At 39.9% G+C, this 19,526-nt stretch overlaps 1 protein-coding gene across 5 annotated transcripts in view; it reads left to right on the forward strand.

The window, feature by feature from the left end:
- LOC133612660 (pleckstrin homology domain-containing family A member 5-like) overlaps positions 1 to 19,526 on the forward strand; it is a 237,311-nt gene that overhangs the window by 182,539 nt on the left and 35,246 nt on the right. For 2 of the 5 annotated variants that reach the window (XM_061970282.2, XM_061970281.2), the window contains exons 10-14: positions 5,566 to 6,054; positions 9,301 to 9,781; positions 14,478 to 14,561; positions 15,862 to 15,915; positions 18,062 to 18,142. In XM_061970282.2, coding sequence (XP_061826266.1) covers positions 5,566 to 6,054; positions 9,301 to 9,781; positions 14,478 to 14,561; positions 15,862 to 15,915; positions 18,062 to 18,142 — 1,189 coding nt within the window. Of the gene's footprint in view, positions 1 to 5,565; positions 6,055 to 9,300; positions 9,782 to 14,477; positions 14,562 to 15,137; positions 15,258 to 15,861; positions 15,916 to 18,061; positions 18,143 to 19,526 lie in introns of all 5 variants that reach the window. The other 3 variants (XM_061970283.2, XM_061970284.2, XM_061970286.1) reach the window with 2 other exon arrangements.

A 19,526-nucleotide genomic window follows, 5' to 3' on the forward strand; every position in this document is an offset into this window, starting at 1 on the left:
ATCTTCCCTTCCCTCATACTTTCCCCAAACGAGCCGTTGGGAATTTTCCCCCAATTGTGGCGTTTTTCCCCAAGACTTAGGTTTACACTGCAGGCCAAAGTGGCCCAAATTAGATTTTTTTCGAAATCTGACTTTTCCCAGCTGACTGTTTACATTTGCAAGTAAAATGTGATCTTTATCAGACTGCAGTATAAATGTGCACAGGCCCCAATATGGCCTCGACGTAACTAAAAACAGAGAAAGTTGACCGTATTTGCTACCACTACTACTATACAATCAAATGAAAGTGGCCACATCTTACAAATCTGCGTTTTTTTTATGTGAAAATAAATTCAAGTGATATAATGTATGATGGAGGAAAATGGATGTTATCGAATCGGGACTCAAAATCGTCTCGAATCTGAGGCAAAAAAAATGGGATCAGGACTTCACTATTAAACTAGTTTGACATCTTACATATTATACTTTATCACAAACTAACTATAATGCAGTTAATAATAATAATAATGGATTAGATTTATATAGCGCCTTTCTATCGACTAGATACTCGAAGCGCTCACAGAGAAGTGAGAACCCATTATTCATTCACTGCACATTCAGACTAGGTGGTGGTAAGCTACATTTGTAGCCACAGCTGCCCTGGGGTAGACTGACTTAAAGGGGAACATTATCACAATTTCAGAAGGGTTAAAACCATTAAAAATCAGTTCCCAGTGGCTTATTTTATTTTTCGAAGTTTTTTTCAAAATTTTACCCATCACGCAATATCCCTAAAAAAGCTTCAAAGTGCCTGATTTTAACCATCGTTATATACACCCGTCCATTTTCCTGTGACGTCACACAGTGATGCCAATACAAACAAACATGGCGGATAGAACAGCAAGGTGTAGCGACATTAGCTCGGATTCAGACTCGGATTTCAGCGGCTTAAGCGATTCAACAGATTACGCATGTATTGAAACGGATGGTTGTAGTGTGGAGGCAGGTAGCGAAAACGAAATTGAAGAAGAAACTGAAGCTATTGAGCCATATCGGTTTGAACCGTATGCAAGCGAAACCGACGAAAACGACACGACAGCCAGCGACACGGGAGAAAGCGAGGACGAATTCGGCGATCGCCTTCTAACCAACGATTGGTATGTGTTTGTTTGGCATTAAAGGAAACTAACAACAATGAACTAGGTTTACAGCATATGAAATACATTTGGCAACAACATGCACTTTGAGAGTGCAGACAGCCCAGTTTTCATCAATTAATTTATTCTGTAGACATACCCTCATCCGCTCTCTTTTCCTGGGGGTCTGGCGACAGATTTCTTTGACTTTATCGTTGGAAATGCATCTGCTTTGAGTGTCGCAGGATATCCACACATTCTTGCCATCTCTGTCGTAGCATAGCTTTCGTCGGTAAAGTGTGCGGAACAAACGTCCAATTTCTTGCCACTTTCGCATCTTTGGGCCACTGGTGCAACTTGAATCCGTCCCTGTTCGTGTTGTTACACCCTCTGACAACACACCGACGAGGCATGATGTCTCCAAGGTACGGAAAAAAGTCGAAAAAACGGAAAATAACAGAGCTGATTTGACTCGGTGTTTGTAATGTGTTTGAGAAAATGGCGGATTGCTTCCCGATACGTCATCGCTCCGAGAGCGAATAATAGAAAGGCGTTTAATTCGCCAAAATTCACCCATTTAGAGTTCGGAAATCGGTTAAAAAAATATATGGTCTTTTTTCTGCAACATCAAGGTATATATTGACGCTTACATAGGTCTGGTGATAATGTTCCCCTTTAAGAAATCGAAATTGTTGAAAAGCAATATTGTTAGTTTACTGTTATTACTGTAATGGTAATTTAAGGCATTTAGACCACTGGTGTCAAATTAATACAGGCCACACCTGGCCAGTAGGAATAGAGGAAATGGACTATCACAATAACTGGCATTTAAAATGAAAAAGATAAAAGTGAAGATAAAAAAAACACCCATTGAACTCCATCTTTTTGACTATGAGTCTGCAGTGCATGCAGTCTTTAGAGCTCCCAAAACTACTCTAAAATAACACTGAGGCTATTAAACTACAACAATTAAGTTGAAGAGATCATAAAGAATAGATATTCAATGGCTCCGACACAAAAATACTTTCCTCAAAGCCTGATTTGCTCTTTTTTCTCTCTCTGGAACTCGTTGGCTTCGGGAGGCTTGAATTGTCCACATAGACCAGTCACAGGGCTCAAGCTATTTTGCTATTCATACAGGCCTTATTTGTGGTTCGCTGCAGAGATGGTTGTCCTTCTGGAAGGTTCTCCTCTCTCCACAGAGGAATGCTATAGCTCTGACAAAGTGACTATCGGGTTCTTGGTCACCTCCCTGACTAGACTAAGATTATGCAGCAATGTACAGAGACATCCTGGATAAAAACCAACGCTTGCCATCCAACCTGATGGAGCTTGAGAGGTGCTGCAAAGAGAGATGGGCAAAACTGCCCAAAGATAGGTGTGCCAAGCTTGTGGCGTCGTATTCAAAAAGACTTGAGGCTGTAATTGCTGCCAAAGATGCATCAACAAAGTGTTGAGCAAAGGCTGCAAATACATAAAGTACATGCCAAAAGTTTGGACACACCTTCTCATTCAATGCGTTTTCTTTATTTTCATGACTATTTACATTGTAGATTGTCACTGAAGCATCAAAACTATGAATGAGCACATGGTCCGTAAACCAGGCACGGGTAGATTTTGCGCTGTGTGCAGGCGCCAAGTCCTGTTGGAACTTGAAATCTCCATCTCCATAGAGCAGGTCAGCAGCAGGAAGCATGAAGTGCTCTAAAACTTGCTGGTAGACGGCTGCGTTGACCCTGGATCTCAGGAAACAGAGTGGACCGACACCAGCAGATGACATGGCACCCCAAACCATCACTGATGGTGGAAACTTTACACTAGACTTCAGGCAACGTGGATCCTGTGCCTCTCCTGTCTTCCTCCAGACTCTGGGACCTCGATTTCCAAAGGAAATGCAAAATTTGCATGGTTGGGTGATGGTTTGGGGTGCCATGTCATCTGCTGGTGTCGGTCCACTCTGTTTCCTGAGATCCAGGGTCAACGCAGCCGTCTACCAGCAAGTTTTAGAGCACTTCATGCTTCCTGCTGCTGACCTGCTCTATGGAGATGGAGATTTCAAGTTCCAACAGGACTTGGCGCCTGCACACAGCGCAAAATCTACCCGTGCCTGGTTTACGGACCATGGTATTTCTGTTCTAAATTGGCCCGCCAACTCCCCTGACCTTAGCCCCATGGAAAATCTGTGGGGTATTGTGAAAAGGAAGATGCAGAATGCCAGACCCAAAAACGCAGAAGAGTTGAAGGCCACTATCAGAGCAACCTGGGCTCTCATAACACCTGAGCAGTGCCAGAAACTCTTCGACTCCATGCCACGCCGCATTAACGCAGTAATTGAGGCAAAAGGAGCTCCAACCAAGTATTGAGTATTGTACATGCTCATATTTTTCATTTTCATACTTTTCAGTTGGCCAACATTTCTAAAAATCCCTTTTTTGTATTAGCCTTAAGTAATATTCTAATTTTGTGACACACGGAATTTTGGATTTTCATTTGTTGCCACTTCAAATCATCAAAATTAAATGAAATAAACCTTTGAATGCATCAGTCTGTGTGCAATGAATAAATATAATGTACAAGTTACACCTTTTGAATGCAATTACTGAAATAAATCAAGTTTTTCAAAATATTCTAATTTACTGGCTTTTACCTGTGTGTGTGTGTGTGTGTGTGTGTGTGTGTGTGTGTGTATATATATGTATATATATATATATATATATACATATGTGTGTATATATATATCTCGTATATCGATATATCGCCCAGCCCTAGTAGAAGGTCTTCCTTAATCTTTACTATTCACATAGGTAATTACAGTTAAGGAGAAGCAAACAAAGAAATGTCATGTGCTTTGGGCATTTCAACATGCACAATGCGTGGTAGAGCTTTGCTAAATCATGAGTAGAAATGAGTCCTTCCAAGTTTGTGTTAAATGTTACTTAGCAGTCTGCCTCTGTAATGCCCTTCAGCACAGGCAGCGTGTAGGCGTAATGATAAAGTGCTTTGTCGCAAGCTGAGCATAGAGCCTAAATTCACTGAATGACAGTGTAAAAGTGTAACAGCACACACTTCTATCCTGAGTGTGAAATGACATTAGATGTTTTTATGGGCTTACTGTTGTCAAAGAAGTTGGAAGTTGGAAGAAGGCATTGAAGTGCAAACTGTGAAGGAATGCTTCTCCAAATGCATTCTGGTTGCTGACCCAGTAAGTCCTTCTGCCAAGAGGAATTTGGTCGTCTTTAAAGATGTGACCTTGAGTGCACGTAAGGCCACAGAGTAGTGGTGTCAATTACCCTTGAAGACCTCCTAAAGAAGTATATATTTGTAGAGCGCCACAAATGGATTACTAGAGGTTGAGCACCACCTTTCAGACGTGCTCTGGCAGAGCCCGTATTTTTTTTAACTGGAGATATCACATTCCCTTTTACACGCCTGGTCCCAGCTGGAAGAAACGCTGTGCACCGCCTCTTTGCACCTTCTCTGTTTCAAAACTCACTATGTAGAGCACAGGTGTCAAACTCAAGGCCCCGGGGCCAGATATGGTCCGCCACTTCATTTTATTTGGCCCTCGAAAGCCTGCAAATATGCATCAATAAAGTACTGTAACTTTTCTTCCTAAATGTATACTTTCTTAAAAAATATATGTACTCCCTGCAATGGCAAATTATGTTAACTTAAATATTGTCTAATTATGTGACAATATATTAGCAATCATTCAACCCATTTTTAAAATAGAAATGAATACTAATAACAATGATTTCAAAGCAAGTTATCCATCAAATTGTGCAATGTAGAAGTAGCAATAGTTTTCATGGTACAATTGTGAAATTTACTGTGTTTTTACAGCATTTTTCTCTTAAATGAAAAAAAACTACTTTTTTTACTGCAATAAACTGCGGTGCCGTTTGGGCATTTACAGTAATACACTGAAAAATCTGCAGTTGTTGATTTGCGGTAAAAAACAAACAAACTGGCAGCTCAGGTGACAAAATTGTACTGTAAAATTGCATATTTTTTTAATTTACAATAAAAAAACAAATGTACATTTTACAGCAAAATTGCCTTTTTTTTACCATAAAAACAGCAGTACTGTTTTTCCATTTACAATAATATATATTACATTTTGAGGTTATTATTGCAACTTACCATATTTTTTTACATTTTGGTTTAAAAAAAATCTACTAATAAAATGCATAAAAAATGTGTAATAATAGTATTCACTGTTAGAAGCGGCCCTCTGGGGCCAAACATAACTGCGATGTGGCCCTCAGTGAAAACGACTTTGACACCTCTGATGTAGAGGTTTAGGAAAAGATTCTACATTTGTACTATGTCACTCTTATTTGATCACGTTGAATAATAATCGCATCCATCTGTTCTAAAATAATTATGAGTTGTTGGTCGTTGTGCGTGTGAGCTCACATATTTGTGTTACTTTGTCTGCCTTTGCCAGGTTGGACAAGTTAAAAGTGGAACAGTGTGGACCGCGGGAGGTCAATCACATGGCCAATCACAGGCCAACTTTGACACAGCCTGAAATTGAAAACAACGAGCGCAACCGTGAGGCGGACCGCGAGCACGCCACAGAAGAGGACAGGAAGCAGCTGGATGCCGAGCGCTATGGCTTCCAGAAGGACGGTGCAGACCGTGATCGCCCCCTCACCAAGATCAACAGTATCAAACTGCAGCCTGCCCAAGCAGCTGCTGTCACGGTCAAAATTGCAACACCGAGGAGCCCGCCGGAGATAGACGGCTTACACCAAAGCCCGCAGGTCAATGGAGCGGGGGAAGCGGGGGAAGCAGGTGATGGCGATGGCGTTCCCCATCAACCAAGTCCCAACTATGAGCCAGACCGGACACTGAGTAGGACCAACTCTATGCAGCAGCTCGAGCAGTGGGTTCGCTCACAGAGAGGACGCAGCCAGGATGATGACACCAGGAGGTTTGTTTCATTTGATTGCATTTATATTGCATTGCATATTGAATTTATCCTGTAGTATATGCATTATGTTACATCTAGGTGTGCGGCACGCTGCTAACTTTTTATTGGCCCGTGAAACGTTCTAAAGACAAAAATAAACACATCCTGGATTAAAACATTACACAAAGAAATACTCGCAAAATCCTCTCTGCCAAAATACAAACAAAAAAAATGGCCAACGACATTTGTGTCTTACTGTATATGGTTTACGTCAGGGGTGCCCACACTTTTTCAGAAGGCAAACTACTTTTTAAATGACCAAGTCGAGTTGATCTACCTCAAATATATATATATATATATAGGCAAGGCAACTTTATTTATATAGCACGTTTACAACAATTTTTAAATTGGACCAAAGTGCTTTGCAGGTTAAAAAGCATAGAGCAAAAAAAACCTAAACAAACAAAGAACATAAACAATGAATGAGCTAAACAAGATAGTGCAAAAGCAATACGGTAAAAGGGTTCGAATAAAAAGTAAAATTGCAAGATAAAAATGATGAAAAAAAAAATAATAATAATAAAAAATAAAATAAAATAAAAAAAAAAAATATATATATATATATATATATATATATATATATATACATTACAAGCCAAAAGTCTGGACACACCTTCTCATTCAATGAGTTTTCTTTATTTTCAGGACTATTTACATTGTAGATTGTCACTGAAGGCATCAAAACTATGAATGAACACATGTGGAGTTATGGACTTAACAAAAAAAGGTGAATTAACAGAAAACATGTTTTATATTCTAGTTTCTTCAAAATAGCCACCCTTTGCTCTGATTACCGCTTTGCACACTCTTGGCATTCTCTCCATGAGCTTCAAGCACACCATTTCACCTCTTGAAGGTCATCGAGAGAATGCCAAGAGTTTGCAAAGCAGTAATCAGCGCAAAGGGTGGTTATTTTGAAGAAACTAGAAAATACAACATATTTACAGTTATTTCACCTTTTTTGTCAAGTACATAACTCCACATGTGTTCATTCATAGTTTTGATGCCTTCAGTGACAATCTACAATGTAAATAGTCATGAAAATAAAGAAAACACATTGAATGAGGTGTGTCCAAACTTTTGGCCTGTACTGTGTGTGTGTGTGTGTGTGTGTGTGTGTGTGTGTGTGTGTGTGTGTGTGTGTGTGTGTGTGTGTGTGTGTGTGTGTGAAAGTGAAAGTGAAAGTGAAAGTGCAAGCCATCAAGCCAGGACAATGTTCTCATTACTTTCACCTGTGATGAAGATACATCTTCACACCATCTTTCCTTCCACACCTTTCCTACTCGTTTCTACTTTTGGACTTCAACCACATGTCATCTGCAGCATTGCTCTAATTCCGACCTGTCCATGAACTGCTCAATGCTGCTTCGCGGTACAAACCAGTACGCACAAATGCCAAATCTGATTGGAAATAGTCATGGAAACTCTTGTTGCCAGCTGGACTAACTGTGAACCCATGCTAAAGCAAACCTTTGTTTTTTGTTTCTTTCCATTGACCAAAGAGACACAGAAACACAAAACCTTGTTCTTAGTTTTCTTTGTTCCTAATACGCCTGATTCCAGGCAGATTAAAATATCTGTATGGCTTTAAAGTTAAGATCTACTCAACTCTCTTCTGAAAGAAAATGCAACAGAGTAACTAACATATTTTGTCAATTGCAAAACTTTGATGTGCCTCTCCATCAGAAAGGTTAAGTAATGAGTTATTTCTTGTGTTTAGCAATTTAAATGTTTGTTTCAAATAATAATTCACAGGAGAAGTGGGCCTTATAATCTGATGTGCCCTATGGTCCAGGAAATACGGTAACCTGACATGTCCAGACCCTGCTTCCTTTACGTCCGGGACTTGAACCTGGGTCCCCCGAATGAGAGTCGAGCTAAAAGCCCGGATTGTAAACATGGTGTCCAGCGCAAGATCTTATAAAGAGTTTGGGAGTGAGGTCTAACAACGTACACATGTTACATATGACATACTGTATATACTGGCCTTAAAAAAAACGTCTTTTAAAAATTATTTCTTGAAAATTTCAAATCTGATTGAAATAAATAGGAGTCGAGATTCGGATGTGAATCTTTTTTTTTCCCCCAGTACCCCTGATGATGGACGTAGCTTGCTTTCTGTTACAAGAGATCAAATGTGTGTTTTTGAGTGAAGCCTATAAGTCATACTTGCCAACCCTCCCGGATTTTCCGGGAGACTCCCGAAATTCAGCGCCTCTCCCGAAAACCTCCCGGGACAAATTTTCTCCCGAAATTCAGGCGGACTCAGGTCCTCCACAATATAAAAAAGCGTACCTGCCCAATGCCGTTATAACTGTAGAATGATGGAGGGCGAGTTCTTGGTTTCTTATGTGGGTTTATTGTTAGGCAGTTTCATTAACGTCCTCCCAGCGCGGCAACAACACACAACAGCAGCAGTCACTTTTTTGTATACCTTAAAGCAGTTCGTCTGCCGTAAACAGCAATGTTGTGACACTCTTAAACAGGACAATACTGCCATTTAGTGCATTTGATGAAAGCACTTTTGTGCGTGCCACACAGCAATGCATCAGAGAGGGTGTTCAGCATGGTTCGAAAAATAGTGACAGAAAATAGAACAACGATGGACAATTCAACCCTTGACTCAACAATGAGTAGATGAGTGTTATGTGTGTGTATATGTGTAAATAAATGAACACTGAAATTCAAGTATTTATTTTATATATATATATATATATATATATATATATATATATATATATATAATAAAATATATATATAATAAAATAAATATATAAATATATATATATATATATATATATATATATATATATATATATATATATACACATATAGAATTCACTGAACGTCAAGTATTTCTTATATATATATATATATATATATATATATATATATATATATATATAATACTTGACTTGGTGAATTCTAGCTGTAAATATACCCCTCCCCTTTTAGCCACGCCCCCATCCCACCCCGACCACGCCTCCCCCCACCTCCCGAAATCGGAGGTCTCAAGGTTGGCAAGTATGCTATAAGTGTATATATACACCACAGAAGTAACACTGTTAGACCAAAATCAATATACATTTTTTACAGTATTTACATATTATGAAATACTACTTTATACTTTACTCCCTCGCCAGTCACTCCTACTGTATACTGTAAAAACACCTCTTGTAATTTGACCTTTTATTTATTTTTTCACAGCATCACATCCTATCAGACGCTCCCTAGAAACATGCCAAACCATCGGATGCCCTATGGGCCTCATTTGGGTGATGGTTACCGCAGCATGCCCAGAAATAGCATGGCACAGCGGGACAGCATCTGCAGTATCTCACCCTCATTGTACGAGCAAGTCCTGGGTCCTCCGATGGCTGAGAAACGCCGCTCCATGCGCACCGATACCATGTGGCAGCTGTACGAGTGGCAGCAACGACAGGCCTACACCAGGCCGCCAGGGACCTACGGCCATTTGGCAAGCCCCAAAACCATGATCAACCTTTCAGAGCATGCTGCGCCAAGCTACTCCATTCCACCTTCGCCCTCGCATGGATCCCTATCTATGTACGGTGGCTACTCTCAGGCACGGTCCTACAACATGAGCAGCGCCCGCTCGGAAATCGCTTCTCCTCTCTACCAAAGAGACATGAGTATTGACAGGCGGCAGAGGCAACCAATGCACAAGGTTAGTGGAGTACGGAATAAGGTCTTCTCTATGTAACGAAAACCTTATGATCCCTTATAACACAGGTGTCAAACTCAAGGGCCGAGGGCCAAATCTGGCCCGACACATTATTTTATGTGGCCCGCGAAAGCCTGGAAATAATATGCGTCAATAAAATGCTTAATCTTGATCTAACTAAATACAAACCCTGTTTCCATATGAGTTGGGAAATTGTGTTAGATGTAAATATAAACGGAATACAATGATTTGCAAATCCTTTTCAACCCATATTCAATTGAATGCACTACAAAGACAAGATATTTGATGTTCAAACTCATAAACTTTTTTTTTTTTTTGCAAATAATAATTAACTTAGAATTTCATGGCTGCAACACGTGCCAAAGTAGTTGGGAAAGGGCATGTTCACCACTGTGTTACATGGCCTTTCCTTTTAACAACACTCAGTAAACGTTTGGGAACTGAGGAGACACATTTTTTAAGCTTCTCAGGTGGAATTCTTTCCCATTCTTGCTTGATGTACAGCTTAAGTTGTTCAACAGTCCGGGGGTCTCCGTTGTGGTATTTTAGGCTTCATAATGCGCCACACATTTTCAATGGGAGACAGGTCTGGACTACAGGCAGGCCAGTCTAGTACCCGCACTCTTTTACTATGAAGCCACGTTGATGTATCACGTGGCTTGGCATTGTCTTGCTGAAATAAGCAGGGGCGTCAATGGTAACGTTGCTTGGATGGCAACATATGTTGCTCCAAAACCTGTATGTACCTTTCAGCATTAATGCCGCCTTCACAGATGTGTAAGTTACCCATGTCTTGGGCACTAATACACCCCCATACCATAACAGATGCTGGCTTTTCAACTTTGCGCCTATAACAATCCGGATGGTTCTTTTCCTCTTTGTTCCGGAGGACACAACGTCCACAGTTTCCAAAAACAATTTCAAATGTGGACTCGTCAGACCACAGAACACTTTTCCACTTTGTATCAGTCCATCTTAGATGAGCTCAGGCCCAACGAAGCCGACGGCATTTCTGGGTGTTGTTGATAAACGGTTTTCGCCTTGCATAGGAGAGTTTTAACTTGCACTTACATATGTAGCGACCAACTGTAGTTACTGACAGTGGGTTTCTGAAGTGTTCCTGAGCCCATGTGGTGATATCCTTTACACACTGATATCGCTTGTTGATGCAGTACAGCCTGAGGGATTGAAGGTCACAGGCTTAGCTGCTTACGTGCAGTGATTTCTCCAGATTCTCTGAACCCTTTGATGATATTTCGGACCGTAGATGGTGAAATCCCTAAATTCCTTGCAATAGCTGCTTGAGAGGTTTTTCTTAAACTGTTCAACAATTTGCTCGCGCATTTGTTGACAAAGTGGTGACCCTCGCCCCATCCTTGTTTGTGAATGACTGAGCATTTCATGGAATCTACTTTTATACCCAATCATGGCACCCACCTGTTCCCAATTTGTCTGTTCACCTGTGGGATGTTCCAAATAAGTGTTTGATGAGCATTCCTCAACTTTATCAGTATTTATTGCTACCTTTCCCAACTTCTTTGTCACGTGTTGCTGGCATCAGATTCTAAAGTTAATGATTATTTGCAAAAAAAAAAAGTTTATCAGTTTGAACATCAAATATGTTGTCTTTGTAGCATATTCAACTGAATATGGGTTGAAAATTATTTGCAAATCATTGTATTCCGTTTATATTTACATCTAGCACAATTTCCCAACTCATATGGAAAAGGGGTTTGTATATTTGTTTTTACCCTTTTGACATAAAAAATCATGTACTGCATGCAATTGCATATCTTTTAAAATTCAATATTATCAAAATCTAATTATTATAATATCATGTATTCCAAAAATATTTTTTGTTAAAATAAAGATAAATACTGTACCTGAATATCTGCTTGACTTATGATTTCAAAACATATTATTAATCAAATTGTAGACTGTAAAATTGACAATAGATTTTACAGTTAAATTCCACCGACTGAGTTTTTTTACAGTAAAATCAACTTTGGTACTGGTTTTTCCCATGTACGCTAAAACATTAAAAAACAAACAAACAAAAAAACATTAAAACAAGAAGATTTTATGGTTAAAAAAAACTGGCAGCTCTGTTGCTTGAATTTTACCGCTAAAAACAGTGGTATTGTTTCTCCATTCCATTCCAGGTTTTATATTTTATATGCTGTAAAAAAAACAAAAACACTGCTTTTACTGTAAAATTCCGGTGACTGAGCTGCCAGTTTTTAAAGTAAAATATAATATTTTTTTGCAGCTTATGTAAAAAAATATATTGTTAATGTATTATATATATATTCATATATTACTCATTGTTATATGCGGCCCTCTGAGGGCAACCATAACTGCGATGTGGCCTTTAATGAAAACGAATTTGACACCCCTGCCTTATAAGTTATGTTTGCTTGTATCAGTCCTTATCAAATAGTGGGGCGGGTCTCCCCTGGGGGTTGAGTGCGAAGCGTGTGACCGCGGGGAACAGGCTTCTTTTGCCGTACCAGAATATGATGACGCGTATGTAGCACTTTGCTTCACTCTAACCACGATGGGAGATTAGGAAAGACAGATGCGTTGTTTCCTTTAATGCAGACCTGGGGAAATTAAGGCCCGGGGGCCACATGCGGCCCGTTAGGCTTTTCAATCTAGCCCGCCGGACATTCCCAAATAATTTTTTAGATCTTTAAGATGGAAAGTGTAGCTGCCATTATGATGTGCAGTGATGTTATCTAATGACCGTAAGTCTTGAACTATACAAAGTATTTCAATGGTTGGGATCTGCACTTTTGCACGATATACTAGTTACTATGGTAATCTATTTAGTTACTATGGTCATCTAATTAGTTCCTATGGTAATCTAAGTCACAGCAGCTCAGACGAGGCACCAAGCAGTGTGGGTGGGAAGCGTGTCCACAGAGTGTTTCCACAGCGGCCAGCCTGAAAATGCGGGTGTCAGGGACAGAAGTGGAAGGAGATTTTACAACAAAGTTCTAATGCTTAGTGATATATCACTTTGCTTGATTGTAAAATATGTGAATCAAGAGGGGGTGTGACGTTCATATGTTGTCAATATTCAGTGTTTTATTGTTCATAGTTAATATTGTAAATCCCACATTCTTTACTGCCATGTACATTCTGGGTGTCTCATTCAGTAAAAAAATTACAATTCCGTTGCGTTTTTTAAGGCGGTCTGTCATAACGTTTTTAGCATTCAATCAGACATTGTGAGGTTTTTGTATTAGGGTTCCTAAAAATACATATACCGGCCCCCAGAAACATTTGTTTTCTTTCTAAATTTGGCCACCCAAGTCAAAATAATTGCCCAGGCCTGCTTTAATGTTAATACGCTCACAATGTTGTGCAGAGGTATAGTTAAAACAATTTCATTGACAAATTATACTATTTATAGTCACGGTGGAGAGTTGGGGGAGCGCAAAAATTGTTTTTTTCCTTTGGGGGTGTAACAGAATATATTTCAGATGCACTGGCTTATATGCATCGTTCGGCTTTGGTTTTTCATAGATATGATAGTGTCCTGCAGTGGACATTTGTTTTTGGTCTATTTACAATCCAGATTCACAAGACGCACAATCCAGCTTTCAGCCCTAAAATGGCTCACACAACTATTACATACCATTTTGGACCGTGAAATGTGTAGGTGCTCACAGTTTACGAATGATAATGAAATATGAGTGGAGTATCATTCTAGCACCATGCCACCTTTTGTCTGCTGTGGCACCGCCTCCATCTCCCGGTGTTATGTGACTCCACTACTCCAGTGGCCACTGGGTCGTCCCGGCGTTTTATCCAAGCCACGTCTACCTTACTGCAGGTTTTTAGGTCGTATTGTAAGTAAAGTTGACAGTAGAAGATAATGCTTCCATTGCCACACAGGACACTGCCCTCTTGTAATGGCGTACTGTATGTTGTAGTAGTATTATGCTGTCAATTTTTTTGCGTTATTTTGTATTTACAAATAATTTTTTTGGTTGTCTTCGACTAAGGATTTACATAGTTGAATATGATTTGTTCGATTTAGCCCATCTCTGATGATCAATCTAATCTATCCTGAAGGGTTAGCTGAAACTAAGATTTATCGCTTACTGTCTAAACTAATTGTCTGCAGTCAAGAATATTTATTATAATATTTAAAGAAGATATGATGAACACAATTAGTTTTTCTCCCAACCCTCCTTGCTGTAATCAAGGGCCCCAACAGGTTCTAACTCTTGAATATCAGACGATTCAACTGCGAGGTTTATAGTTGAATCAGACTCCTCCGAATCAGATGGTCAAATCTACGACTATTTGAAGACAGCCCTAATTATGATTGGCTTAGTGCGAACAAATTGTGTGTTTAGTCAAACTAAAAAAATTGCCAATTTTCATAGGAAAAAAAAACCCAGATCGGGTGTTTTTTCCCCACAAATTAAATAAAACAGAACTGCATTTGCAAAAATCATCAAATTCTGGGACGTTAAGGCTGAAGGACAGTGGATATGTGGGGAATCGCTACCGGTAATCTTGTATTGGAACTTTAGTTTGAGTTCATAAAAAACGTTAAAGCCTTGGCAATTGACTCACGTTGTATTTTGTGTTTTTTGAGTGAACCAGCTCTTCAGGAAATGAATGTAAGGCTTTTTCTTGTACCATTTCCTGTCTCTTTCAGTATGTCTATCCACCCGATAGAAGGTCAATGCCCATAGGAATTCCAGTCCAGACTGTCACTGCCCAGTCTCTCCAAAGAAAAACAGTAAGTCTTAATTATTTGGTATTGCTATCTACAGTATCTGCGCTGTGTAAATAAGATACCACTGTTGTGCTAAATCAAGGGTTCAAGCATGGTTTGTTAGTATTGGGGTTGTTATTATGTTCTTCCCTCCCTTTATTCCACTGTGTCTGATTTTTCCAAGATGACCTTGTGACAAATTCTTAATAGTCACATAATCAGACAGAAGGTTTCTTTCTGCAAGTGATCGGGTTAAATGTGAGCTGACTTTAGTCGCTTCGCGTCAGTGAAGATTGAAAGACGCTGTCCGTCACGACTCTTAGCCAGTTCAGGAATTTACGTCAAAGTCGGTGATGGTAATGTGTGAACTGATTGGCGTCATGAATGCTGAGCTGCCTCTCTGTCTTGGATGGAAGTGGGGAGTATGCATGCTGCCTACACCCTGGCTAATCTCATAGTTGTGAACCGCATGGAAAGTCAGTCCCTGGTAGCCTTTATGCATCTGCTGTCCTGGTGTGTTCTTTCCTTCTTTCCTCTCCCACTACGCTGCCCCTGCTTGATAATGGCTGTGCGTCCCACACAACCCTCCCTCCTTTGCAGCCTGAGGAACTGACTTTGCTTCTGATAAAGCTGCGGCGGCAGCAGGCAGAGTTTAACAGTATCCGGGAGCACACTGTATCACAGCTTACGCAACTAAACATGGATGGTGACAACCCAAAGGTTAGCCCTCACAAGGGATTCCTCTGCAGGCATGTTTGTTATTGTGTGGTGTCTACAGTTTGTCATCCATCTCACACCTTCGTGATACATCCTAATACAGGATAGTTGTTTCGTAATGGGAAACATTAGCTACACAAAATCTAATCCAACTTTAGAGCCACTCTTGTAGGGTAAGCACTTGATTAAATGATTTCACTTCCCTAAAGAGTCTAGACAGATGTTAGCAGGGAATGAAACTTAAAGCCATTGGCAAGCCCTACGTGGTTGTGGCCACACGTAGTATAGTTAAATCAGGATCAGGACATTTTTAAGATGTCAAAACTCAGATTTGGCTCATGTAGGTCAGCGGGGTGTGAGAGAGGGTTTGCCATCACTTCAGACTAATTGTGCAGCCATATTAAGCTGCTGTGACACAAGCAAAGCCCAGCTGTCATATGTAGTTGTCACTGAAGTCAAGTCTGTCCTCTCTCCTGTCTTCTCCTTAACGGGCCCTTCTGTGACTGTCTTTGTATGTCCATGACATCAACTAAAGTATAAAAGATGAAATAAATACACAATGTGCCTCATTTCCTGTCAATCTTCTTCCTTTTGCTGCTGATGCTAGAATGATGATCTGTCTCATCATCTCCAAAGGACTCTCTTGTATTTGGACTCACAGGTGTGGTAATGCATGGTTGCATAGCCCTTTTTTGTTAGTCCAGTACAGTGGAACCCGTTTAAGTCATTGGCAAGCCTAACTTGGTTTTGTAGTTAAATGTAGTCAGAATCAGGACATATTTAAGATGTCAAAACTCAGATTTGGCTCATGTAGGTCAGCAGGTGTCAGTAGACAACATGGACGGCATTTATTTCATCTGATCATAATTCAGATTAGAATGTTACTGTGTTCATGGACCCTGAAAAAAACCCGATCATCTTATGACGTGCATTTTTATGCATCACACCTTCAAACGGAATGCTTTACTTTGACATGCGCAGAACCTAACATGAACATGAATATTATTTGTGCTATAGCGTTATCTTTTTGACGAGTTTGCTCACTGCAAATGCTGGAAAAGCAGTGTAGTCCAATGTAAACAAACATGGCTTTGTGCATTTCTGCTTGTCCGACATTATCACGGTATTTATCATTTTTCCCTTCTGTGAACTACTTTGTTTTACCTCTCTTTTTGAAATGAAGCTGTTCTGTGATTTTTATTTTGTGATATTGAACGGGATGCGGTGCGTCTTTATGTCACGACATTCTGTGTATCTGTCTGAGGCCAGCTGTTAGCACTTGGAGTAGCTGTAATTTTGTGAATAAAACAGCTCGTTAAGACGACAACTTGATCCCTTCTTTTATTGTTACATCGACACATGCCACTCCAGCGCATACATTTGTTTTTGCTAGTCTCGTTTTAAATCAACAAACTCTGCAGCATATAACGCTACGTCTGCACATGTTGAATGGGGGGAGACAGCAGCGAGATGATCGTTTTATTCAAAGTCTACTAAATGTAGTCCCCGCTCCACCACCAGTAAAGCTGACATCAAAGACATACGCAGTAAGGATAATTTCAACCAGAATTTCGGAAGATGCTACAATCCAAATGACTTTCGGCATAAACCACCCGTCTCGATCGGAATAAAATTTTGCTCCAAACGTGTGCGATCGGGTCAGAATATACCGAATGGCGTGTTTACATAAAGCATTTTTATTCCGGTTAGGCTTTTCGTCCGATTAAATGTGTCCATGTGCACATAGCTATAGTCAACTCAAATCCCAGCCTTCATGTTCTTCTTATAACTAAAAATCCTTCTTAATACCACGTCGACATAAATGGCAAACTGCTTTAAAATTACAGATCAAACGGGGCATTTCTATCAAAATGTGATCCGTTTATGTAGACGTGCTGTATTAGTTGGCATCTCTGAAGACAATGGTGTATCTGCGGGAGGTCTTCTGACATTTGCTGCAAGTGTGACATTTGTTCTATGTCGTGTTGTTGAAATTATCATCAAACTGTGTCAAAACAGCAACATAACTACTGCTTAGTTACACAGCATTAAAACCTGCATGCAGGGATCTCCTGTTCAGTGTAAAGTAAGCTTCAAAATAAAAGCATGCCAACATTGACCTGGGTTTTACCACAGGAACTAAGAAAACGCACCCATGTTTTTATATTTTTTATTGTTAGCCACTGGAAGAATGCTTTGCACATGTATGAAAGCTTAACTGTTAGGAGTATAAAATATTATAGTAAAACACAAGAATCAACGTAGAAATATAAGCAAATTGATAGAAACATACTGCTTTTGGTTAAAAAAAATCTTTAAAAATTGCCCATTCTTGATATGTCTTTGGCAAAAGTATAGTTATGTCGAGGGGTGTAGACTTAAATGGGTTCCATTGTCCATAAAATTGTTTGTCCGAAGAGCTGCAATTTATTAAGGCAATCATGTATTCGCTTAATCTTATTTTTATTGGTACAAATGCCTGAATATTAAGACTCAATATTACTATTGTAATGTGCTTGACAGTATTTTTAGTTGAACAGAAAATTAAGCATCTGCAACTTTAAAGCATGGTAGTCAATATGCTACAGAGTGTAGAGTTACTGTATCCTACCCCTCATTGCCTGATGAACTGCAATAACAGAGGATTGTCTTTGTCTTCTTTGGTATATAACGACTTGTTTTCTCTATACACGTCTGTGTGTCTGTTTTAATGCCAGATATGCAAGCAAAAACGTTGTTAGTGTTGTCTTTGTCGTGCAACACTGCTCTAAACTGACTATTGATTGCTCCTCTCCACACTGGACTAGATGAAGGAACATGACCCTTTAATCGTCATGACTCACACTTTGATTGAGAACTCGGCCCCAAGGCCTCAACTTTACCAGCAAGTAAGGCCAACTCAAGGCGGCGTTGCTTCGCCTCATCTTCACATTGGCTGTTTTGTTTCTTCCTCCTTTTTTGATGTTTTGCAATGCTCCTCCGTCAGTGTCCAAGTCCTTACGGCATCTGAAAGACCGGTCTACCCCGTATTGTCTGTATCACCAGTGCCAACCCATTCATTGCTTTGACTGTTGTGCTCGAATGAAAAGTCATGGCGATAGGAACATGACTTGGAAATGAGAAGTACAATGTGTGCGCTCCACTAAGTGCTGTACATGTCACTGGCTCCTTTTTTTTGGGCTGGGCACAGTTCACTTTGGAAATTGCTTTTCAAAATAACTTGAGAGTACCCGTCTTGGTGAACAGGAAGGTCACTGTGCAGCTGAATGGTGCATGTCTGACTTGTTTTTCCACTAAAGCTGAATTCATGATAAATGCCGATTGAGATCATGAAATCCTGGATCATTTTTCTTTTGTTGCTCCCAGTATGTGGATATATCCAGGGTGGTCAGAACATCTGGTCGCCCTTGCTAAATAGTGCCCCCAACCCAGTCTCTCACCCCTCTGCATTCATTAACATACTAGCCCGGGCAACAGCTGCATTGTCACCTGTTATTTGCTAGCAGTTTGTCACTCTCTTCACTCTGTCACACTCTGCTCAATGTGAGAGTCTGAATGTTGTGTGGGGAATATTCTCGCATCCTAATTTATCTGCCATATGACACAACCGAGTAAAGCTGAGTGTGAAGTCCATTTTTGGACGGTAACTCATTACTGGATGCAATAAATTCGACTCACTCAGCCAGCACAGTGGATTTGAAAACGCATCAAGGACGATTTGATTTATTAGACTGTCCAGAATTTTAGGTGGTCGGCCAAGGCTGGGTATCATTTATAAAATGAAGGAGATATATAAGGATAAATATAATCTTAGAGAAAATTTTTATTTAAAACATTTGTACGCACGTACAACAATGGGAACATTATCACAATTTCAGAAGGGTTAAAGCCATTAAAAATCAGTTCCCTGTGGCTTATTTTATTTTCCGAAGTTTTTTTCAAAATTTTACCTATCACGCAATATCCCTAAAAAAAAAAGCTTCAAAGTGCCTGATTTTAACCATCGTTATATACACCTGTCCATTTTCCTGTGACGTCACACAGTGATGCCAATACAAACAAACATGGCGGATAGAACAGCAAGATATAGCGACATTAGCTCGGATTCAGACTCGGATTTCAGCGGCTTAAGCGATTCAACAGATTACGCATGTATTGAAACGGATGGTTGTAGTGTGGAAGCAGGTAGCGAAAACAAAATTGAAGAAGAAACTGAAGCTATTGAGCCATGTCGGTTTGAACCGTATGCAAGCGAAACCGACGAAAACGACA

This window comes from Nerophis lumbriciformis, linkage group LG10 (assembly GCF_033978685.3).
Source record: "Nerophis lumbriciformis linkage group LG10, RoL_Nlum_v2.1, whole genome shotgun sequence".
In the NCBI taxonomy this organism is placed as follows: Eukaryota; Metazoa; Chordata; class Actinopteri; order Syngnathiformes; family Syngnathidae; genus Nerophis; species Nerophis lumbriciformis.